The sequence below is a fragment of the Salmo salar genome, chromosome 16 (assembly GCF_965601325.2).
Source record: "Salmo salar chromosome 16, fSalSal1, whole genome shotgun sequence".
NCBI lineage: Eukaryota > Metazoa > Chordata > Actinopteri > Salmoniformes > Salmonidae > Salmo > Salmo salar.
The window spans coordinates 16344803-16370813 of record NC_138306.1 but is presented as its reverse complement, the minus strand read 5'-3'; the positions used below and the strand labels follow the sequence as shown (position 1 = coordinate 16370813).

Genomic DNA, 26011 nt, shown 5'->3' with positions numbered 1-26011 from the left:
GTCCACTTCCTACGACGGCCGTTACAGAACTTCCCACCATCAACGGACCAAGCAGCGGGGTAAGGAGCAAAAGAGGAATTATGTGGACTATTCGGAGACTTGGACATGGGAGGAGATCCTGGACGGGGCAGGACCATGGCACCAGGCTGGGGAATATCGTCGCCCACCGGAGGAGATAGAGGCAGCCAAGGCGGAGCGACGCCGGTATGAGGCTCTATACACACGGTTGGCATTTAAGCCTGAGAGGCAGCCCCAATCATTTTTTTGGGGGGGCACACGGGTAGTTTGGCTGGGCCAGGGTTAAGCCCCAAGCCAACTCCCTGTGCTTATCGGAGGCAGCTTGTTACTGGTCAGGCCCCGTGCTATGGGGTGATGCGCACGGCGTCGAGGCCGAGCATTCACAGGCCGGTGTGCGCGGTGCCAGCGCCCCGCATTTGCCAGGGGGAAGCGGGCATCCAGCCAGTAAGGGTGGTTCCAGTACTGAGCTCAAGACCGCCAGTGCGCCTTCACGGCCCAGTGTATCCTGTTCCCGCTCCTTGCACTAGCCCTGAGGTGCGTGTATCCAGTCTGGCGTCTTCTAAGCCAGCACCACGCACCAGGCCTCCAGTGCGTCAGCCCAGTCCAACTCGTCCTGTTCCTGCTCCTCGCACTAGCCCTGAGGTGCGTGTATCCAGTCTGGTACCTCCACTACCAGCCCCACGCATCAGGCTTTCAGTGCGCAGTCCCCATCCAGAGCTTCCGACAACAGTACCCCGTCCAGAGCTTCCGGCAATAGTGCCTCGTCCAGAGCTTCCGGCAACAGTGCCCCGTCCAGAGTGTCCGACGACAGCGCCCCGTCTAGAGATGGCCCACAGTCCGGAACCAAGAGAGACGGCCCACAGTCCGGAACTGAGTGAGACGGCCCACAGTCCGGAACCGAGTGAGACGGCCTACAGTCCGGAACCGAGTAAGACGGGCTACAGTCCGGAACCGAGTGAGACGGCCTACAGTCTGGAGCTCCCAGAGTCGCACTACAGTCCGAAGCTCCCAGAGTCGCCCTTCTGCCCGAGGTCTACAGTTGTATTCGTGCACTGCTATGTTTAGCCTGCAGAACTGTTAGCTGTCGTTCATTTTTCGTTTTGTTGTTTTTGTGTGGTGTTCGAAATAAAATAAATATGAGCATTCACGTACCCGCTGCATTTTGGTCCACTTCCTACGACGGCCGTTACATCATCTGCGTCATTTTGAATTGGAGCAAATGAAGCATAGTGGGCAGAACAAGCAAGAAGGTGGGCAGAGCCAAGCACGAGCTAGCGAGATCCTATTGGTGCATTCTTGCATGTATGTGCATATTTACGTTGGGTGACACCTTCTCTGTGAACTGAGTGTGTCCAATTACTCCATTCACCCTTGCAATCCTTGTAAAGAAAGCAATTTTTTTGATACTTTGTCAAAGGGTCACATCTACAAAACTTGCACTCTGTTTGTAACAGATTCTCGTTTTGGAAACAGAAAATTACATTGAGCTCTTACTTTTTTAATGAGAAAATCAGCTGAATGTTGAGCCAGTTCCATCTCGCTCCATCTTCTCCCACTGCCTGCCACTAGGCTTCCTCTCCTCACCATATTTGGTAGTGAGTGGAAATTCCAACCGGATGCTTCAGATCTATACATCCGGTGAAACATCTTGCTCCTTGTTCTATCTGTGTTATTACTCTGGTTGCTATTGTAATGGATAGAAATGAACAAAACAATGATCTACTCATTGTCTTTCATTGAACATTTTGTTTTGTGTTGCCACACTGTTGAGAGGATAGCTTGCAAGTATGCATTTCACTGTACTGTGTACACCACGTGTATCCTGTGCATATAATGCACTTTGATTTGATCTTAGATTGGGGAACAGAGAGGGGTGAAATCCCGTCTAGAAAACAAACTCATTCCAGGAACTGACTGTTCCGTGCTCTGAGAGGGACTAGGTCATGTGAACAACTGTCTGGAACAAGTGTAATTTCACTGCTAAGCCTGCTAGAGGCATTAGCTAGGCTACTAATTCACATTGGATAGGGATCAGACTATGCTAAGGGAATAGACAAGCGTATTGCCAAAGGATTCTTCGTACTCTTTACGTGTTGCTACTGCAAATGAACATCATAAGGTCTTGTGATGTGGGGCACGAACGATTTCCTGAAACAACAATAAGACGGTTTCCTGCTCTAACGGAGTACACAGCGAGGTTAATGGTAGGAAGGGTCAGGCAATAAGCAGCGAGCTCCTCTGTCTGGGATAAGTAATTGACGCTAACGACTAGCCTATGGACGTTAGGTAGGGACTAAATCATCTTGAAGTCAGAGCATGGATGAAAACCTCCTGCAGTTATGTCCATTCATGTTCCTTCTGTAGCTTAGGCTGTTGACACTGGTAGTCTCATGATCACAAACAGCCCGTCTTCTCACTGGCTCACGTAGGCTCCGTCTCTTCCAGTGAGAAGTCTAACACCCGACGGTTCCACTTTGTATTGTTCAATTTCACCACGGCGTGATGTCATTAACACGCCATAAAATATCATATTATGCTGAGGTACTTCTCAAAACGTGTATTATTATAAACCTGTTTTATAGCCAGTTAAAATGTCACTTCATGACAAAGATGATCTGAATACTGAAGCCTGTATGTGGGATCCACCCACACCTGGAACTATCGGTCCTCTAGAATAGATAAAACATTGAGCCAAGTCATCAAACACAGGCTTATCAAAAACTGTCATCAGCTAGCTGGCAGGCTACTGAAACAGAAATAAATTCCATCTAACACTCTTCAGATAATGAGAGACAGGTTAAGTACGGATCATTACAGTTGAATTGCAACCCAATATGGCAAGTGTTAGACATTAATCGTATCAAACACTGAAATAATATATTCTCTCAAGAAAGATTGACTAGTTATCTAAGGTTACACAAAGAAACGGCTCCCTCAAGCCTCTGCTAAATAAAGGTTCACCACTTAAACCCCGAAGCCTGCTCATCTTCCAAACTCTATGGTTTCACTTTACTCTCTCCCACTTAATCCCCTTCAGCCAGATCGTTTTAGTCCTTAAAAAACAGTAGGACCAGACATCCCTTCAGTGGTACTGGAAGATCATGGCCCAACCTATCCCTCAGATTGGTATGAGGCTTTCATTTTTGAGTAATTTTCTTCCTCCCAAGAGGAGCTACCATTTCGATCATGTTAAAGTGAACAAATCAAATCACACTTTATTTGTCACATGCTTTGTAAACCACAGATGTTGACAAACAGTGAAAAGCTTATGGGCCCTTCCCAACAATGCAGAGACAAAAATAGAAATAATAGAAAAATAACAACACAAGGAATAAATACACAATGAGCAACAATAACCTGGCTATATACAGTGCTTTCGGAAAATATTCAGACCACTTGACTTTTTCCACATTTAATTATTTACAGCCTTATTCTAAAATGGATGAAACAGTCTTTTTCCCTCATCAATCTACACACAATACCCCATAATGACAAAGCAAAAACAGTTTTTTCGAACATTTGCTCATTCATAAAAAATAAATAAACATCACATTTACATAAGTATTCAGACCCTTTACTCAATACTTTGTTGAAGCATCTTTGGCAGCGATTACAGCCTCAAGTCTTCTTGGGTATGACGCTACAAGCTTGGCACACCTGTATTTGGGGAGTTTCTCCCATTCTACTCTGCAGATCCTCTAAAGCTCTGTCTGGTTGGATGGGGAGCCTCGCTGTACAGCTATTTTCAGGTCTCTCCAGAGATTTTTGATTGGGTTCAAGTCCGGGCTCTGGCTGGGCCACTCAAGGACATTCAGAGACTTGTCTCGAAGCCACTCCTGCATTGTTTTGGCTGTGTTCTTAGGTTGTTGTCCTGTTGGAAGGTGAACCTTTGCCCCAGTCTGAGGTCCTGAGCGGTATGGAGCAGGTATTCATCAAGGATCTCTGTACTTTGCTCCATTCATATTTCCCTCAATCCTGACTAATCTTTCAGTCCCTGCCACTGAAAAACATCCCCACAGCATGATGCTGCCACCACAATGCTTCACTGTAGGGATGGTGCCAGGTTTCCTCCAGATGTGATGCTTGGCAAAGAGTTCAATCTTGGTTTCATGAGACCAGAGAATCTTGTTTCTCATGGTCTGATTCTTTAGGTGTCTTTTGGAAAAATCCAAGTGGGCTGTCATGTGTCTTTTACTGAGGAGTGGCTTCATGTCACGGCTGTTATAAGGATTGGACCAAAATGCAACGTTGTCGTTGTTCCACATATTTATTAAAGCGTGAAACTGAATGCGATACACTTAATTACTAGAACACACAAAACAACAAACCGTGACGCAGAGAGACAACACACTACTCAAGAAACACACAAACAACATGCAGAAACACCCCTACTAAATATGACCTCCAATTAGAGGCAACGAGGACCAGCTGCCTCCAATTGAAGGTCAACCCAATAAACCCCAACCTAGAAATAGACAAACTAGAACTACAACATAGAAATAGAAGACATAGAACAAACATAAACACTCCCTGTCACGCCCTGACCACTCTACCATAGAAAAGAACAACTTACTATGGTCAGGACGTGACAGATCAAGTGTATTTGTTGATTCAATTAGTAATATAGTTATAGTAATTAACAAAGTCCAGTTACAACTTCTTTTGACAAAGTAGTAGAAAAAGAAAGATGATTACGATATTGTTAATAATAATAATAATAATAATACTAGCCAGGTGCGCAGTTGAAATTATTTTCTCGATTCCTAAACAAAAGCTTTAGAATAAGGCTGTAATGTAACAAAATATGGAAAAAGTAAAGTGGTCTGAAAACTTTCCAAATGCACTGTACATGGGGTACGCACATGTATTGTAGGTAGGGATAAAGTGACTAGGCAACAGGATCGATAAGACAGTAGCAGCAGCGTATGTGATGAGTAAAAAAAGTTTGTGCAAAAAGGGTCAATGCAGATAGTTAAATAGTTAACCAATAGCTACCCGGACAAACTATTTAGCAGTCTTATAGCTTGGGGTCAGAAGCTGTTCAGGGTCCTGTTGGTTCCAGACTTGGTGCATCGGCACCACTTGCAAAGCGGTAGCAGAGAGAACAGACTTGGGTGGCTGGAGTCTTTAACAAAATGTTGGGTATTCCTCCACCTCCATCTGGTATAGAGTTCCTGGATGGCAGGGAGCTCGGCCCCAGTGATGTACTGGGCCGTACGCTCAATTCTCTGTAGCGTCTTGCGGTCAGAGGCCAAGCAGTTGCCATACCAAGCGCTGATACAGTCAGTCAAAATGCTCTCAAAAGTGCAACCGTATAACTTCTTGAGGATCTGAGGGCCCATGCCGAATCTTTTCAGCCTCCTGAGGCATTGTCGTACCTTCTTCACGACTGTGTTGGTGTGTGTGGACCATGATAATTTCTTAGTCCACTACAGCCCCACAACAGCACACATAATGTAGCTGAAAGGGATCTTAAATGTGTTGTCTAATCATTTGGGTTACTACCTCACCAGTGCTTCATTGATAGATGCCTTGTAAAAGTCCCTTTTATCCATCAGCAGCAGCTTTCATGTCAAATGTTGGTTCAAACAGCCAGAGGCCGAACCCAGACGAGCTTGCCAACAACCCAGACAAAGGCAGTTGTCACCGGCTACATTCAGTCAGGAAATCCACCCCATTAGTCAACAAGCCGGACATTACCAATGCTGCGACATAGGGTTGCACTGAAAATGGCTTCTGGTAGAGTAACAGCCAGTCAAGTCTTTCTGAGTTCTGAGGAACTCTAACCTTTATAGGTAATAGGACATGTTATATCTGACCTCATCTACCAAAATACACTGAGCTAAATAACAATTCTGAGCCGATCAGTAAGATATCAACACAGCTCAGTCTGAGCAGGACACAGCTTTCCTTCCCATTCACAATACTGTATCCTTGTTCGATAGTACCTGTAAAAGCCTTGATGAAGCTGAGATCCTACTTGCGTGGGATGTTTTGGCAGTCACACCAGAACAAACTCAGTATGTAAACGAGATGCCATTAAGCACAAGGGAACCAAGGTCAAAGCTCCCTGTCATTTTATAGCAAGTGCAGCACAACAGGATTCACGCGGAGATTTCAATAGAAATATGTCTTAAAAATGAGAGCTTCGCTGCAGCAGCAAACTAAGCATGCAGAATACCCGGCTCCAAAATATACTTGACTAGTAAACAGCAGCTTGCTCGCAGTGTAAAGCATGAGGTCGCATCCGAGAAGCTTACAGAAATGCGCACTTCAGCACAGAAAAACATGGGAGATAATTTCACTGTCTGCCAGTAACACTCGCACTTGACTCTTTTCCCCCTTACTAGCTCTGACTTTGCTGATAGCTACTTTATTGAGGAAAGATTTACTTACTATGACTGTGATATGTGGTTGTCCCACCTAGTTATCTTAAGATGAACGCACTAACTGTAAGTCACTCTGGATAAGAGCGTCTGCCAACTAAAATGTCAATGTAAATGCCAGCCTGAGATGAGTAGTCTGAAAAGTATGAGTGTGATCTGAACTGCTCTTTTTGTGAGCCAGCCAGGGACAGATGCACAGTCAGAGACCGACCCCCTGGACCGATCCTGCCAGGGATGTCTCAAATAGACACAGGCCAAGCCTTGTTCCAGTTTGTGATTGGCCCTGAGCTGTAGCCGCAGAGGGTACGGAATGGCACTGAGACACAGAGAGGTCAAAGGGAGAATCAAATGTTGATGTAGCAGCAACACAGGCTCGCCCATTGAGTATCAGTGGCACGGGATCTGCCCAGCGCTGTTTAGCTTGTCCAAGATAATGGGAACTTTCATGAAGGGCAGCGGAAACGGGTTCTAGCTGGTCACCATGATGAGTGAACGGGACAGACGGGAAATAAACATAGTTGGGACTGCTGCTGCTGTTTGTCTAAAACTGCTGTAGCGAATTAACCAGCGTATCTGAGAATAAATTATATGAGCTGCATGGAGTATGATTGTTCATTCTAAATAGTAATGGAGAAGGATTGCTGTGGAAAGCACGGTGCCCTTTGAAGGCAGTTTTATATCAGCTTCATTATGTAAACCGAGCCCAATGAAGGGATCAAAACAATGAAAAGCAGCTGGGGGTTCTGGAGTGTAGTCATTTGTCTTTGGGTGTGGCACTGCTATTAATTCTTACTGGAGGATGGAAGATATCCACATGATGTATGAGGTTTGGGGTATGTAGCAAAGAACACATCCATCCTCACATGTTGTCCACCTATTCACACCACTCCTCTGAGAAGAACATAAAACAGGAAATTGACACATTTCTCCTCAGTTACAGGTCTAAGAGTCACCAAGAGAGCAGGAAGAGTTTGAGGAATGTGGGGTCAACTGCAAAGGATTCAAAGCATAAGTCTTAACACGGTTAAATGAATTCCCTCTTCCAGTGCAAGGATATGAACCAGAGCTACACAGGCCGTGTGAAAAGGAAGAGAGAAAAGCAAAAACAGTCACCCATAAATCATTATCTGAATTAAGTAAAGGTCATAGCTGGGACACCCCAAGGATCCCGTTATACTTTTTTTAGGGAAGGCGTACTCTGACTTCTGCATTAGGAGTAACAATTTGAGAAAGAGAATGCTCTATTTTGTTTCTGTTTTCTCAACACTTTCCTCTGAAGGGTGAAGAATCAGAATTTACAGCAAAATGTATCAATGAAGACTGATAAATGAGAAAACGTCTAAACAAAATCCTGATGGGATGTTGGTACAAGCTTGACAGACAGAGCTGTAAATTGAGTAGTCAGCCACAAGGGCCTATAAGTGAACCATTCAATGTGCTTCAAAGCATGTAAAGTGCAATGCACAATGCACATAACATCTGGAGAATGCATTGCATGAAGGAGATGCACCACAAAAGTCGCCCAGTTTCACTCATGGCTCAGCTTTAAGAGCTCAATAAACAACGAGGCCAACTATTAAAATAAAGGTCAAAGCTAGAAATGTGGATGCTGACAATGGAGATTGACAATGCTATTGAGGAAACATGTCAGCCTGTCAGATCCAGGACATTGGACAATGCAAGAAATGCCATTACACTAAAAGCGCCAAAAGGGGTGAATTTTGACACCAAGGGTTCAAAAATGTCATCACTTCTAAACCCTTTTATTGATGCTTCTGAAACTTTAGGACTTGTGTTAAGACTAGAACACTAGAACACTAGAACCGCCACTGACGTTTGATATTGTAAATAAAAAAAGTCAGCCAGAAAAACTTCCCTGACTTTACCTAAATGTTTTATTTGACACTGCTCACTTGTCAGAATTATGAAATCACAAAAACAGAAAGGTTTTAGAGCCTTTTTACCATTTTTTTTTTAACTTATTATGGATAGGGGGCAGTATTTTCACGGCCGGATAAAAAACATACCTGATTTAATCTGATTATTACTCCTGCCCAGAAACTAGAATATGCATATAATTATTTGCTTTGGATAGAAAACACTCCAAAGTTTCTAAAACTGTTTGAATGGTGTCTGTGAGTATAACAGAACTAATTTGGCAGGCCAAAACCTGAGAAGATTCCAAACAGGAAGCGCCCTCTCTGACCATTTCTTGGCCTTCTTGATCATCTCTATCCAAAACAGGGGATCTCTGCTGTAACGTGACATTTTCTAACGCTCCCATAGGCTCTCAGAAGGCGCCAGAACGTTGAATGATGACTTTGCAGGCCATGGCTGAAAAACAGTAGCGCATTTGGTAAGTGGTCGATCTGAGAACAATGAGACTGGCGCACGTGTGCACGAGACGACTCCATGTTTTCATTTTCAGTCTTTGAACGAAAACAACGACTCCCGGTCGGAATATTATCACTTTTTTACGAGAAAAATCGCATAAAAATTGATTTTAAACAGCGTTTGACATGCTTCGAAGTACGGTTGTGGAATATTTTGACATTTTTTGTCACGAAACGCGCCACCCTTCGTTACCCTTCGGATAGTGTCTTGAACGCACAACAAAATGCCGCTATTTGGATATAACTATGGATTATTTGGAACGAAACCAACATTTGTTATTCAAGTAGAAGTCCTGGGAGTGCATTCTGACGAAGAACAGCAAAGGTAATCAAATTTTTCTTTCTTGGTGGGTGTCAAAATAGCTAGCCCGTGATGGCGAGCTATCTACTCAGAATATTGCAAAATGTGCTTTCACCGAAAAGCTATTTTAAATCGGACACCGCGATTGCATAAAGGAGTTCTGTGTCTATAATTCTTAAAATAATTGCTATGTTTTTTGTGAACGTTTATCGTGAGTAATTTAGTAAATTCACCGGAAGTGTTCGGTGGGAATGCTAGTTCTGAACGTCACATGCTAATGTAAAAAGCTGGTTTTTTATATAAATATGAACTTGATTGAACAAAACATGCATGTATTGTATAACATAATGTCCTAGGAGTGTCATCTGATGAAGATCATCAAAGGTTAGTGCTGCATTTAGCTGTGGTTTGGGTTTATGTGACATTATATGCTAGCTTGAAAAATGGGTGTCTGATTATTTCTGGCTGGGTACTCTGCTGACATAATCTAATGTTTTGCTTTCGCTGTAAAGCCTTTTTGAAATCGGACAGTGTGGTTAGATAAAGGAGAGTCTTGTCTTTAAAATGGTGTAAAATAGTCATATTTCGCGCCACGCCTATCATTGGATATTGGAGCAGGTGTTCCGCTAGCGGAACGTCTAGATGTAAGAGGTTAAACACCTATTCCCAACTTAATCCGCCAAGACAATGTATTTTATTTACTATAACTCAATTACTAATCAAATGTATTGTAAGGGAAAAGAAAACATGCTACATGTTGCTGTAGGCATTTAGAATAATGCAAAACATATCACTGAATCTATCTAGCGAAGCAAACGATGCCAGTCCACTGAATGACAAATGGATGGAATGGGCAATAATTGTGCAAGTTACTTCACAATTGAATTTAAATAAGGCCTAACTGAATGATGTGAGTTAAAAGGTTGATTTTTAATTATAACTAGTGTAATGATGAGTTTGTGTTACGCCTATTTATCAGCGTATAATTTGACCACGCGCCTTGCAGGTTGATACCATTCTCTCCTATGTTTTACTTTGTAAAAATAAGCTGTTACAGGACTGTATTATTTACTGTAACTTTATTATTAATCAAATGTATTGTAAGGGAAACAAAAACATGCTACGTGTTGCAGTAGGCCTTTAGAATAATGCAAAACATATCCTTGACTCTATCCAAGTTGATGAGCAGGAAATAAACGATGCCACTCAGCCTCCACAGCCGGCCCATCGAAACTACACCTAAACTATACCGAAACTAATTTCACAAATAATAAGAGTTAGACTATAGACAAGATTAAATTGACAATAATTTGATGAGTGACAATATTAGGCCTATCAGTTGTCAAATTGTACAGGAAGAGATGGGTGCATCTTGTAATTTACCGATGCAGGGAAAGGAGCATCGCTTTATCAAATCCTCCTGCAGAGTCACATGTAGGTAAAACATTTCGATTTTTATATAGTATCTGAAAGAGGATATTCTGAAGTTTCTATGACACTTACCTTTGTCGAATAACTCTCATAATTCAAGAGGTGCAGCTCTATTTCCAAATTTCACTTTTCGCAAGAATATCATTGCTGTCTATGCATTCAGCACATGACCACTCACGCGGCAGCATTGCTCTGGCTACTAAGCAAAAACTAGTAACATAATAAAATGGCAATAGAAATATGCTATTCTGTTCGAAACCAGATAGAAACTGATAATGGTACATGTGACCAATGTCGAAACCAAGTACTTGCTCAATGGCTTTCCATATCTGGGGAAAGATTAAACCAGGCCAGCGGGTGAGCTACTGTCCGAGACTGTGGTTTTGAGACTCGTGGAGCCTTACATAGGCAAAGGCAGAAAGGTGACCATGGACAACTTCTTCACATCAATTTCCCTGGCAGACAAGTTGATTGCAAAGAAGACTAGTCTACTCGGAACAGTGAACAAACAAAGGCGGGAGCTGCCCCGCTCTGCGCAAAACAACATATTGGTTGAGCTGTACTCCACATCAGTGATGCAGAGTGGTAAAGCAACACTCACGGTATACAGATGTAAAATAAATACGAGTGTTTGCATCCTCAGCACCATGCATCCCACTGTTGCCATCGTCAATGACCAGAAGAAGAAACCGGAGACGGTGGCAGACTACAATAGCACAAAGGTATACACTACCGCTCAAAAGTTTAGAGTTATTAGAAATGTACTTGTTTTTGAAAGAAAAGCACATTTTTTTGTCCATTAAAATAACATCAAATTGATCAGAAATACAGTGTACACATTGTTAATGTTGTAAATGACTATTGTAGCTGGAAACGGCAGTTATTTTATGGAATATCTACATAGGTGTACAGAGGCCCATTATCAGCAACCATCACTCCTGTGTTCCAATGGCACGTTGTGTTAGCTAATCCAAGTTGATCATTTTAAAAGGCTAATTGATCATTAGAAAAACCCTTTTGCAATTATGTTAGCACAGCTGAAAACTGTTGTTCTGATTAAAGAAGCAATAAAACTGGCCTTCTTTAGACTACTTGAGTATCTGGAGCATCAGCATTTGTGGGTTCGATTACAGGCTCAAAATGGGCAGAAACAAAGAACTTTATTCTGAAACTCGTCAGTCTATTCTTGTTTTGAGAAATGAAGGCTATTCCATGCGAGAAATTGCCAAGAAACAAGATCTCATACAACGCGGTGTACTACTCCCTCCGCAAAACAGCACAAACTGGCCCTAACCAGAATAGAAAGAAGAGTGGGAGGCCCCGGTGCACAACTGAGCAAGAGGACAAGTACATTAGTGTTTAGTTTGAGAAACAGATGTCTCACAAGTCCTCAACTGGCAGCTTCATTAAATAGTACCCGCAAAACGCCAGTCTCAACGTTAACAGTGAAGAGGCAACTCTGGGATGCTGGTCTTCTAGGCAGAGTTCCAAAGAAAAAGCAATTTCTCAGTCTGGCCAATAAAAATAAAATATTAAGACGGGCAAAAGAACACAGACACTAGACAGAGGAAGATTAGAAAAAAGTATTATGGACAGACAAATCTAAGTTTGAAGTGATCACAAAGAAGAACATCCGTGAGACGCAGAAAAAATGAAAAGATGCTGGATTTGTGCTTGATGCTATCTGTCAAGCATGGTGGGGGCAATGTGATGGTCTGGGGGTGCTTTGGTGGTGGTAAAGTGGGAGATTTGTACAGGGTAAAAGGGATCTTGAAGAAGGAAGGCTATCACTCCATTTTGTAACGCCATACCATACCCTGTGGACGGCACTTAATTGTAGCCAATTTCTTCCTACAACAGGACAATGAACCAAAGCACAGCTCCAAACTACTGTATGCAATAACTATTTAGGGAAGAAGCAGTCAGCTGGTATACTGTCTATAATGGAGTGGCCAGCACAGTCACCGGATCTCAACCCTATTGAGCTGTTGTGGGAGCAGCTTGATCGTATGGTATGTAAGAAGTGCCCATCAAGCCAATCCAACTTGTGGGAGGTGCTTCAGGAAGCATGGGGTGAAATCTCTTCAGATTGTCTCAACAAATTGACAACTAGAATGCCAAAGGTCTGCAAGGCTGTAATTGCTGCAAATGGAGGATTCTTTGACGAAAGCAAAGTTTGAAGGACACAATTATTATTTCAATTAAAAATCATTATTTATTACCTTGTCAACGTCTTGACTATATTTCCTATTCATTTTGCAACTCATTTCATGTATGTTTTCATGGAAAACATAGACATTTCTAAGTGACCCCAAACGTTTGAATGGTAGTGTATATCTCCGCTATATATAGGTAGCTTTTCCATCTGCCAAACACCAAATATTATACCCTTTAATTATATTACATTAATATTACTGTTATTACTATTAGTATTATAATTGTATATAGTTCTAACCTTTTCTATTCTATTTAATTTTTTTTGCAATAGGTTGGTGTGGATGCACTCAACCAGATGGCAAGACAGTACTCTGTAAAAGGAGGTACTCGCCGCTGGCCTGTTACGGTGTTCTACAACGTGCTCGACATGGCTGATATCAACGCGCACCTGTTGTGCAAACAATGCCTCGACAAGACAGTCAGCAGGAGAGATTGTATCATGGATCTGGCACGTGAGCTTCGTAAGAACCACGTGAACGCCAAGAAAGAAGCTATAGCCGCCAAGCAGGCCGCCAAGGCAGCAGGTCCTGCTCTCCCTCTTCCCCAAGCACCACAGCTCCAACTCAGTAAAAAGAAGAAACAATGTCAAGTCGGCAGGTGCACACAAAACAAGGCCCATAAAAATGGTGTGCAGTGTAACCAATTTGTATTAGCGGCTTGCTCACACAAAGCCCTGAAGCTGTGTGCTGACCGTGGAACCTGAAGCATAAACAGAAGACACGATTGATTCATGTGTAAAGGCACGGGTATAAGGGGACAATACAGTGTCTGATACAATCAACAAATGACAGTTTTTTTATATCCTATCATGAATTAATTTCCATTCATATTTTTTTATGCAATTAATCCTTTACAATTGTTCATGCACTGGTGCTTTTGTTTAGGAATAGAGAAAATCATTTCACCTGCGCACCTGGCTAGTAATATTACTGTAAGGTCTACACCTGTTGAATTCGGCGCATGTGATAAATACAATTTGATTTGATTTAAAAAAACGATTTAATCAATTTTAGAATAAGGCTGTAACCTAACAAAATGTGGAGAAAGTGAAGGGGTCTGACTATTTTCCGAAGGCACTGTATCCTGAAAGGCCAGGTGGTTCTAGTGTTAATATGGGAAGAATGGAAAAGTATCTTTCTTTTGTATACTAGTGGTGCGCAGGTGACTAAGCTGAAAATGTGGACTCACTAGTCAATTTCATGAGAGAAGCATCACATTTGGCACAGAGGTAGATGTACAGTATGCATCCTGAAAATATATATACTGAACAAAAATATAAATGCAACATATAAAGTGTTGGTCCCATGTTTCATTTTCTGAGATAAAAGATCCCAGAAGAAAATGTTCATATGCACAAAAAGCTTATTTCTCTCAAATTTGGTGCACAAATTTGTTTACATCCCTGTTAGTGAGCATTTCTCCTTGCCAAGATAATCCATCCACCTGACAGGTGTGGCATATCAAGAAGCTGATTAAGCAGCATGATCATTACACAGGTGCCCCTTGTCCTGGGGACAATAAAAGGCCACTCTAAACGTTTGTCACACAACACAATACTACAGATGTCTCAAGTTTTCGGTGAGCGTGCAATAGGCATGCCGATTGCAGGAATGTCCACCAGAGCTGTTGCCAGAGTGCCTGAGGACTGAATGTTCATTTTTCTACCATAAGCCGCCTCCAATGTTGTTTTAGAGAATTTGGTAGTACGTCCAACCGGCCTCACAACCGCATACCACGTGTAACCACACCAGCCCAGGACCTCCACATCCGGCTTATTCACGTGTGGGATCATTGGAGACCAGCCACCTGGAAAGCTGATGAAACTGAGGGGTATTTAGGTCTGTAATAAAGCCCTATTGAGGGAAAAAAACTCCTCCTGATTGGCTGGGCCTGGCTCCCCAGTGGGTTGACCTGGCTCCCAAGGCCCACCCATGGCTGCGCCGCTGCCCAGTCATGTGAAATCCATAGATAAGGGCCTAATGAATATATTTAATTGAATGATTTCCTTATATGAACTGCAACTCAGTAAAACTGTTATAATTGTTGCATGTTGCGTTTACTTTTGTTCAGTAGAAATGGAGCCACCCCAGATTTGGAGCCACCCGCTGGGGGGCGTTGCAGCCACTATATGTAAAAATGTATGCTAAAATGTAAATGCATATTTAGATTCCTGCCAATGTCTCTATAACAAGTCAAGATTCTCATCTTCCAGATGCAATTGGAAATGAGTTGATAGCCCATAGCGTTCCAAATGTAAAGCTAATATATATATAATATTAGTGGCCATTTTATGTCGTACCATATGTCAAATTAGCTCAATCATCAATTTCTCAGCCTCTTGAGTATCACAGAAACACAACACTTTGAATGAATAACAGACAAATGTACAAAAAGATCTGTTCAAAACATGACAAACATATGAAAACGTCTACTTTCAAACGACAAATTTGACTATAAATGCGTGAATATTTTTAATTTTTTAAACATGTTTATTTTGTGGAATTTAAACCATTTACGTGTGTTACAAATGGTTAAAGGTCCAATGCAGCCGTGATGAACGCTCTCACTGTCATATCTTGGTCTGAAAAGCCATTGATACAGATGTAATAACATTGTTATAAGCATATAAACAGGCTTTATCTCTGCTTCAGACACAGCCTTTGCAACACAGAGACAGACCATCACTATGGCACTCAAGCTATGAGACCCTGCCAGTAATCGCGCCAATTGTTCGACAAGGCATGCTTCTCACATACTAGATCAGCACTAGACGCCTCTCAGCTGTTCCTCCTCAAAGTGCTCTGAATTTATGTTTTGATTCGTCACATTCCTTAAATCTGTGCATGAGAGAGCCATAACCCCTATGCATTCCTTTAGTTTTAGGAATACTGAATGCAGCAATCAACTGGCATCTTTTATGCTCACTAGTAGGATAATCAGACGTGAAAACTATCTACCGAAAAGTAAATAATTGATGTAATCAGCAGTGGTTATTTGGTTTGTCCAGACCTTTATGTAAGGCTACATTTGATTTTATATTAATTTAGTATGCTATAGGGACTATAGGCAGTGGCGGTTCTAGACCATTTCAACTGGGGGGGCCAAGATGGGGCCAGTTGTACTGTTAGAGGAGCCAGTTACATTAGACGTTATTGTTGTCATATCGTTTTGCATATGGTACGATACTTTTGTGTTCCGCCTAAAGCGTCCCTCTAGAAAATGTGTGGGTTAAATTAGTGTTCCGCGTTGCCACTGTCTAATAACGGATGTAAAAAAAGAATGAGAGCAAAAATGTGTTATGTAAAAATTATTTCATACTCCACATTTAGGGGGGCCACAAGGGGGTCCAAAATTGTTGTCCCCCCCAGAACCGCTAGTAACTATAGGTGCATTTAACACATTAATCGCACGTAACTAACATATGAACGTGATATAACGTTGTGGTAGACTACATTTCTAAACATAAAGCAACAAGCCTACAACGTTATATTCTAACAAATTATAGGCTACATGTGTGCTCTCTCTGTATGAAGCTCAAACAGCGAAGGAAAGTCTGGAGAAATCGCAAAGTTGATAAAGTTATTTAACTGGCATTCAAAGTAACACACAGTAATTGACTCAAAACAGTACTGTAGCCTAAATTACTGCAATATAATGTAATATGCGGTCTTACCTGTTGAGAATCACCTTACAAGTTACTTTGTTGTTAACTGTCAGACTTGTATCAGCGCAAAGCAAGTCCAGAAAAAAAACTATGCTTCGGAACTTCCAAGCAAATAATAAAGTTTGAATTCGGTCTTCCACCACGAGATATTACTGTTTCCTAATGTGTTCCAGCTTTGTGCCTCCAAGGTTCCTCGGCTGTTTAGCGAAGACGTAAATCGGGACTTTCTGTACGTCTGACACCGTTACTCCCTCTAACTAACCTATGGTGATGATGGAAATGGATGTCTCCCGTTGGATACGGAAATCGAGCACGCTGGAAAACAGTAGAGAAGCTTACTTCTGCCGCGTTCCTATACTAGTCGGAACTAGGAAACTCGGGAATGTCCTAATTGGTGATTCGTTGAATGCGGCACGTGTATAACTACAACAATTTAGCATGTCGGAAATTTCGCCAATTTCCTAGTTCCGACTAGTACTTGAACGCGGCATAACTACAGGGACTGACTACAGGGAGGCATATTTGGGAATTCAATTCCCGAAGGAACCGTTATTCCAAAACTGAACCGTTTATTTTTAACAATTTGAAAGGATCATGTAAAGTGAATTTCTGACAGACGACTCTTGAGGGGGGAGTCTTAGTATTCTTAAACAATGGATTATTCCTGTCAAATAACATCGGTGATTTATCGGTGTTTTGTCACAAGCAACATCAGTAGGCTATACCTAAACCCCAATGAATTCCTAATGCTAATTCGTTTTGCCATGTGTTTTATTGCTGTAGTCTAATACGTTAACTTATATGCTAATACTTAGATGCTTGATACATAAAGAAACATGCAATTGACTTCCATTTAGGCCTATGACATGAAGATACAATAAAATAATACAATACTTGCTTTATAGGTCAATTTGCAACAACCTGGTTTCAGAGCATTTCGTATTTCATAAATCCAAGATACCTAATTTATTATGATATGTTGCGTTTCTTATGGTATGTATTCATTTGTGTCCATCTCCCATCACGAATGATATGTTATGAATTACAATTTGTAATATATGTTACAAATTTGCAAAACGTAAAATATGTTATGAAATTCAAAACATACAATATGTTACGAATTTGCAAAACGTATGATAGGTTATGAATTCTAGCTAGGTAGCTAGCTCGCTAACGTTAGATTAGGCTAGGGGTTAGGGTTAAGATTAGGGGTTAGGTTAAATGTTTAGGGGAAGGGTTAGCTAACATGCTGAGTAGTAAAAAAGTAGTAAGTAGTTGAAAAGTTGGTAATTAGCTAAAATGCTAAAGTTGTCTGTGATGAGATTTGAACTCACAACCTTTGGAACATTCATGTTTTTCTTTGTTGGGACCCGTGGTCCGTAATAAACCCTGTTCTGTGTCTAGGTCCAGATCCAGAATGCGGTCTGCCGGAGTATGTCCCAGCCCTTCCTATTGGAGGGCACTGGTGGGGAAAACTGCTCAGATTGGTATGGCACACACCATTGACTAATGTCACATGACATTATAAAGATTTACGGAATGGATTTTAACAGACTTTGACCATATTGTTACTTATCTGTCTCGCTATGACATCATGTACCTAGATGTTCCCAAGGAGCATGTAACACAGCCTATATTTCCACTTCCCTTGTGAGACGGTTACTGAGGCTGGGTTTGTCCTGCTGCCAAGCCTCACAGTCCAGACTTCGCTGGAAGACGACACACATGGCTTTGTAACAAAGGAAGCAACACCGATCTACATGTCTGTTTCCACTTTCCCTTTGGTCAATTACGTTCTTCCATGAAGTGTGTTAACATCTGGCCTTGTTGTTGGCTAACATGGTGCTGCTACTAGTAAAGCCATTGTTATCAGTGTGAGAATCAGATCCACTATGTGAAACATACATTTTCTTATGTTTACCTAGCACCTGTGAGTTTCAAAATAGAATTATTCCTTTGATCTCACTTATCCCTAGTTTTTCTTTCAAAATTATCATGTGAAAGCAGACTGACAAAGTGTGAAAAGTGATATCAATCAATCGGTGCAATGACTGTGGACTATCCTCGGTCATAATGCAGTGTGTTATCGAGACAAATCTAAAAAGCATAACCATTAAACAACACATGGATGAAACCATTTGAGTGGAAATCAGTCTCCATTTCTTTAAAATCATTGTCGAATGACAGTTCACTTAAAACCTCTTCATGGAGCCTCTACCAACTGTAACTACAGGAGCCAACAGCTTTCATTCAGACAGTAAAATTAAGACAAAGACGGGTACTTAGGTTCAGATGCTGACAGAAAGGAATATACTGTGAATTTAGAGTCCCACTAAATTTATACTGAGTATACAAAACATCAAGGACACCTGTTCTTTCCATGACATAGACTGACCAGGTGAATCCAGGTAAACGCTATGATCCATTATTGATGTCACTTGGTAAATCCACTTCAATCAGTATAGATAAAGGGGAGGAGACAGGTTAAAGAAGGATTTTTGAGCTTTGAGACAATTGAGACATGGATTGTGTATGTGTGCCATTCTGATGGTGAATGGGCAAGGCAAAATATGTAAGTGCCTTTGAACGGGGTACGGTAGGTAGTAGGTGCCAAGCGCACCGGTTTGTGTCAAGAACTGCAACGCTGCTGGGTTGACACAGCTGTGGGAAGCATTGAAGTCAACATGGGCCATCATTCCTGTGGAACACTTTCGTCATCTTGTAGAGTCCATGCCCCGACAAATTGAGGCTGGGGGGGTTGAGGCTGGGGGGGGGGGGGGGGGGGGGGGTATACTTGGTATACAGTGTAGTATTTATTACTCTAGTGAAGCTTATTGTAGTGGGTGGACCATAACTGGTGGCCACTGGCATAGATGTGAATTACAATATACAGTGGGGTTACAGTGGCGTGCAAAACAGGAATCTCCCTCCCTGCTCCTGATTTACTGTAAATCAAGCTCACCATGCCAGGCTTTTTTCTGCCTCTGTATGGGCCCATTTTAATGCAGAAGTGATTGCGTTAAAACACTCCATTATCCCACTACATCTTTTCTGCTGGCAGGTCTCCCACAACTGTATGAGTTGGAAGTCAGTATGACTGAAATGCGTTCCCAATCAGGGTATGGCAAGGGATTTCTGTGATACAGAATGAATGGGTATCTAAAAATGCATCTACCTGCATGAATGAGCACATACAGTGAACATATTTTGTTACAGTATTTATTATTTTATTTAACAAGGCAAGCCAATTGAGAACAAATTCTTATTTACAATGACGACCTACTGCAGACAAACCAGGACAACTGCCCTATGGAACTCCCAATCACGGCCGGTTGTAATACAGCCTGGAATTGAACCAGGGTCTGAGATGCAGTGCCTTAGACCGCTGCGCCACTTGGGAGCCCTTGTAGATGAAGAAATATATATATTCACAGTATGTGCCCTCTGCAAATGACTGATGATGAGAGGTGTACATACTATATTTGTATACTATATATTTTTTTCATCAGTTATAATCTACGCTAGGCCAACATGTGACTGACGAGGTAGAGTCAGACCTCACTGTTATAATCATCAGCTTTTCCTTCCATCCTTACCTCCTTAGTTTGGTTCTGTGAACCACTCTCTCATTAAAGCAGGTCACCATGATCAGCATGCATTAAACCCTCATATCAAATAGACTTTAATTAGCTCAATCAGAGCCAATCAGGCATGGCCCATTCGTCTGAAGTCAATTGTCGTCCAATCACCCGGTGTTTATTGTTGTAACTGCGGTGGCTTTCCCCTCTGACTGGCGGAGACTCAGGTGCAAGGTGTCCTCCGAGGCTCTGTCAGCCCACAGACATGGCTGGGGACCTTGAATAAGCCCAGACATTCCCGAGTGCTACTACATCATTAATCCAGAGGTTTGCTTGTTGAGCAAGAGGCTGCAATCTAATACATTAAAACAAATGATAAATGCCTGGGAAGAATTATATGGTGTAATGTCGTGCAACCATCAGTTACTGTACATACTAAAGTTCGGTACCTTTGTAAACCAAAGTCTTCATAAAGTCGACTGTTCTTTTTTGCACAACATGTGCTGGCTGCTGCCTGTAGTGTGTTTGCTCACAGGGGCAAATACTGTAAGACAGTACTATGTATAAAAGTAAACCACACCACTGTGCATGCAAACAACTGTCTGATTTCATCAAGGCCGGATTAATGCAGGGGTTTACGGGCTGAATTATTATATCTTTTTTTATATACACTACCGTTCAAAAGTTTGCGGTCACTTAGAAATTTATTTGTTTTTGAAAGAAAAGCACGTTTTTTTTGTCCATTAAAACAACATAAAATTGATCAGAAATACAGTGTAGACATTGTTAATGTTGTCAATGACTATTGTAGCTGGAAATGACTGATTTTGAATGGAATATCTACATACATACATTAGGCGTACAGATGCCCATTATCAGCAAACATCACGCCTGTGTTCCAATGGCACATTGTGGTAGCTAATCCACATTTATCATTTTAAAACGCTAATTGATCAATAGAAAACCCTTTTGCAATTATGTTAGCACATCTTAAAACTGTAGTTCTGATTAAAGAAGTAATAAAACTGGCCTTCTTTAGACTTGTTGAGTTTCTGGAGCAGCAGCATTTGTGGGTTCGGTTACAGGCTCAAAATGGCCAGAAACAAAGAACTTTCTTCTGAAACTCGTCAGTTCTTGTTCTGAGAAATTAAGGCTATTCCATGCCAGAAATTTCCAAGAATATGAAGTTCTCGTTCAACGCTGTATACTACTCCATTCACAGAACAGTGCAAACTGGTTCTAACCAGAATAGAAAGAGGAGTGGGAGGCCCCGGTGCACAACTGAGCAAGAGGACAAGTACATTAGAGTGTCTAGTTTGAGAAACAGATGCCTCACAAGTCCTCAACTGGCAGCTTCATTAAAGAGTACCCTCAAAACACTAGTCTCAACGTCAAGGAAATGTATACTGTATATATTGTATATACAGTATATCTGTAGTGCTCTGCTAATCATCAGATGGGGGAGGAGAGGAGGTAGGGGGCCTGCCAAATAATGTCCCCCAGCCAAAAAGTGTCCCACCCTGGGATTTGATAAATTATTAGCGACCGTAGCTGTGTCAATGGTGTGATGACCTAATGATTCGAATGTTGGGGCTCATTACAGCCCAAATTATGTTATTTTCAATTCCGTAATATTTTTAATTATTATAATTTTTATCCAACCACAGTATAATGAACATGATGGGAGACAGAGGCCTGGTTTCAAGCGGAGGATGCAGCAGGTGTTTCTTGCAAAGGACCACAGGAGGAGGCAGGTAGCTGTGTCCAGGGACAGGCAGAAGGTCATACACAGGGACTCCAAAAAGGTAACAGTACAGGCAGGGAAAAGGCTAGTAACTTAGTCCGGGAGATCAGGCAATAGGTTGATAACAGGAAATCTGATAGGCTAAAGTACAGGCAGGGAATAGGCAAAAGGGGTCGTTAGTGATGCAGGCAAAAACTATCATACACCGAAGGAGTACATTATGGAAAACCAGCGCTCTGAAAGAAGTGTGTCACAAAACAAACAATACCTCACAATGACGGGGTGCAAAGAACTGAGCTAAATAGTGTGTGATAATGACATACAGGTGTGTGAACAGCTGATTAGAATTCAGGTGAATGGGATCTGGAGAGTGAGCTGCGTTCAGGGGATCTAAGCGTTTGAGAGTGTGAGTTGGTGTCACAAGTATCTTTGTCTTCTGATGATAATGCGAAATCGTCATCAGAAAAGGTAGACCAATACGCAGCAGGTGTGCAGTTGTTCATTTTCAACATTTAATTAAATCAACACGACTACAAAAACAACAAACAAGAAAACAAACGATAAACTGACAGTCTGCAAAGCATAGGCTCAACACAGAACAATCACCCACCCTGAACCACATAAAACAAATACCCTCTGCCACGTCCTGACCAAACTACAATACTAATTAACCTTTATACTGGCCAGGACGTGACAGTACCCCCCCCCTTAAAGGTGCTAACCCCGGAAGCACCTTAAAAAAAACAACAAAAAAAAACAACCCCAAACAACAAAACCAAAATTCCCCCCTACTAAAGGGAGGGAAGGGAGGGTGGCTGCCGTCAACGACGGCACTGTGCTACACCCCCCCTCCCCAACCCACCTATATCTGGAGGTGGCTCTGGTTCCGGCCGTTCCAGGCTGTCGGGCCACTCTGGCATCGCCGGGGGGCAGTCGGGCCAGTCTGGCAGTTCGGGCCAGTCTGGGCAGTCTGGCAACTCGGGACAGTCTGGGCAGTCTGGCAACTCGGGACAGTCTGGGCAGTCTGGCAACTCGGGACAGTCTGGGCAGTCTGGCAACTCGGGACAGTCTGGGCAGTCTGGCAACTCGGGACAGTCTGGGCAGTCTGGCAACTCCGGCAGTTCAGGGCAGTCTGGCCACTCCGGCAGTTCAGGGCAGTCTGGCCACTCCGGCAGTTCAGGGCAGTCTGGCCACTCCGGCAGTTCAGGGCAGTCTGGCCACTCCGGCAGTTCAGGGCAGTCTGGCCACTCCGGCAGTTCAGCGCAGTCTGGCCACTCCGGCAGTTCAGCGCAGTCTGGCCACTCCGGCAGTTCAGCGCAGTCTGGCCACTCCGGCAGTTCAGCGCAGTCTGACCTCTCTGGCGACTGTTGACTGGCGGGCAGCTCTGACGACTGTTGACTGGCGGGCAGCTCTGACGACTGTTGACTGGCGGGCAGCTCTGGTGACGACTGTTGACTGGCGGGCAGCTCTGGTGACGACTGTTGACTGGCGGGCAGCTCTGGTGACGACTGTTGACTGGCGGGCAGCTCTGGTGACGACTGTTGACTGGCGGGCAGCTCTGGTGACGACTGTTGACTGGCGGGCAGCTCTGGTGACGACTGTTGACTGACGTGGCTGGGTTGACGCACTTGTAGCCTGGTGCGTGGTGCTGGTACTGGGCTTACCAGATTATGTACACGCACCTCCAGGCTAGTGTGGGGAGCGGGAACAGGACGAGTCGGACTGGGTTGACGCACTTCCGGGTCCGCACGAGAGACAGGAGCTGGAAACCCAGGGCTATGGAGGCGCACAGTCGGTCTCGATCTTACCTCCTGCACAACCCGTCTTGGCTGGATGGAACTAGTAGCCCTGTACGAGCGGGGTGCTCGTACAGGGCAGACTGGGCTGTGCAGGGGCCTGATGGTAGCCGTGCGTAGAGCGGGAGTTGGGTAGCCTGGTCCTCGGAGGCGTACCGGCGACCAGATGCGCTGCGCAGGCATCCTCCTACCAGGCTGGATGCCCGCTCTAGCACCGCACCTGCGAGGGGCTGGAATAACGCGCACCGGACTGTGCGTGCGTATGGGTGAAATAGTGCGCTCCTCAGCGAAACATAGCGCTCTCCACCCCATACGCTCCTCCATATAACCACGGGTTGCTGGCTTCCGGCTCTTCTTACGCCTAGCCAAACTACCCGTGTGCCCCCCCAAAATTGTTTATTGGGGGTGCCTCTCGTGCTTCTCCCTCAGCGCGTCCATGGCCTCGTACCTATGCCTCTCTGCCTTGGCTGCCTCAATTTCCCACTGCGGGCGGCGATAATCCTCAGCCTGGTGCCAAGGTCCGGCCCCGTCCAGAACTTCCTCCCAGGTCCACTTCTCCCGCCAGTCCAACTCGAAGTCCCTCTGCTCCTTCTTCTGCTGCTGCTTGGTCCATAGTTGGTGGGTGAATCTGTCACAAGTATCTTCGTCTTCTGACGATAATGCGAAATCGTCATCAGAAAAGGTAGACCAATACGCAGCAGGTGTGCAGTTGTTCATTTTGAACATTTAATTAAATCAACACGACTACAAAAACAACAAACAAGAAAACAAACGATAAACTGACAGTCTGCAAAGCATAGGCTCAACACAGAACAATCACCCACCCTGAACCACATAAAACAAATACCCTCTGCCACGTCCTGACCAAACTACAATACTAATTAACCTTTATACTGGCCAGGACGTGACAGTTGGAAGCAAACGTTACACACAGGAGCTCGCTCTCAATGTTCAAAATACACCAGAGAGCATAATGTAGCCACATAAAATCAATAGTTTATTACGTTTAATCACAAGCACATACAGGTATCTGCCTAAATTAAGGAAACACCAACATAAAGTGTCTTAAAAGGACGTTGCACCACCACAAGCTGCCAGAACAGCTTCAATGCGCCTTGGCATAGATTCTACAAGTGGACCTAAACCATGCCTGGAAAATGCACCCCACAACATAACATATACTTTCTATCCCTTGTTTAATCAAATGCTTCCTTTATTTTTGCAATTACCTGTATGCCTAATGTCGGAAAGGCCACAGTTTGGCAGCATGCGCAACAAATATAGGCTACAGTTTGTTGCAGTGTGGCCATAGACATATCATTCATTGAAGGGTTTTGTAACCTCTTATCCTGGCAATTTGACTGTGAAACTCACGTGTATACTAGCAATGTATGCCAGTCCTGACTTGAATGGGTACTGCCATCTATGGATTATATTTCTATGGTTGATTGCGGGTATATGTTTTCCGTTTGCATATTTCACAATACAATCCTATGATTTGTATTGTGAACAAAGCCATTTGTTCACTTATGAGAGATGAGTGACCCTTTAGGCTGCTTTCATCAGCCTATTCAACTCAATAAACAAATTACTTTGCTTATGCTCACAAACTTTAGTCTGGCAAAATAAGTGGCATTTTACAAAACATGTTCTAAATCTTTCAGAGTACATAAAGTCTAACATTGTTTCTATGAAAGAGACAACTATTTTTTATGATCTGCGGAAAGTGCATGTGATTGTAAAGAACAGAGGGTGGGATAGCCTAATCGTTTTCTCTCCCTCCGTAAGTGGCGTTGGTTGTGATGTAGAAAACGCGTGATGTCCTTTTTTATATTATAATGTACATAAACCATAACCACACCATAACTTTTCCGTTTAGCAGAGAAACTGTCATATGGTGTTGGCAAAGGAATGAACAAAATGGCATAGAAGGCTTGTGCTGTAGCCTAAATTGTATTTCATGATACATTGGCTGAATAACCAAGTGTCCTTCAAATGACGTGCTCTCCCTGTGACAATTCAGTTTTCAATCAATTGTTATCTCATGTCAAAAGCACGGATATAGGTGCTGAATGCAGCGCAGGACCATAAAAAGACAACATCTTGACTTTTCACTGTCATTGCAGGGAGGCTTGTAATGAGGTTCACCAGTAGAGCCGTTCAGCAGAGAACAGCTCCTGCATGGCCCAGGGGACATGGTGGTGATGATGTTCCTATATCACAGCTGGTGGCAACACAGATCTCCATCCCGGCTAATGGGACCGACTGGCCAGTCAGAGATGTCAATTATATCACATCTTGTGCGTAGCTTAGTTATCTGATTATAATAAATTGTGGAGGTAATACTGTATCTACCCTTCTGTTTGTACACAACGTCTAATTCTGTTTACTTTAAAGGTTGAATGCAGCCGTTTTTTCTTCTTTTCTATATTCAATAATTTCTGGGTAACAATTAAGTGCTTTACTATGATTTGTTTTCAAGT

General features: G+C 43.0%; 2 protein-coding genes across 2 annotated transcripts in view; one reads left to right on the top strand and one right to left on the bottom strand.

Annotated features, from left to right (window-relative positions):
• Window positions 1-13574, top strand: part of LOC145861176 (uncharacterized) — a 29593-nt gene extending 16019 nt beyond the window's left edge. The window contains exons 2-3 of the mRNA XM_082963245.1: window positions 10879-11251; window positions 13018-13574. Of these exons, the coding sequence (XP_082819371.1) occupies window positions 10879-11251; window positions 13018-13449 (805 nt within the window). The 3' untranslated portion in view covers window positions 13450-13574. The remainder of the gene's footprint in view (window positions 1-10878; window positions 11252-13017) is intronic.
• The window catches only part of tspan9a (tetraspanin 9a), a 287169-nt gene extending 270389 nt beyond the window's left edge, over window positions 1-16780 (bottom strand). Inside the window, exon 1 of the mRNA XM_014147922.3 lies at window positions 16420-16780. The gene's annotated coding sequence lies outside the window, so the exon portion shown is untranslated. The remainder of the gene's footprint in view (window positions 1-16419) is intronic.
• Between the last annotated feature and the right edge of the window lie 9231 nt (window positions 16781-26011).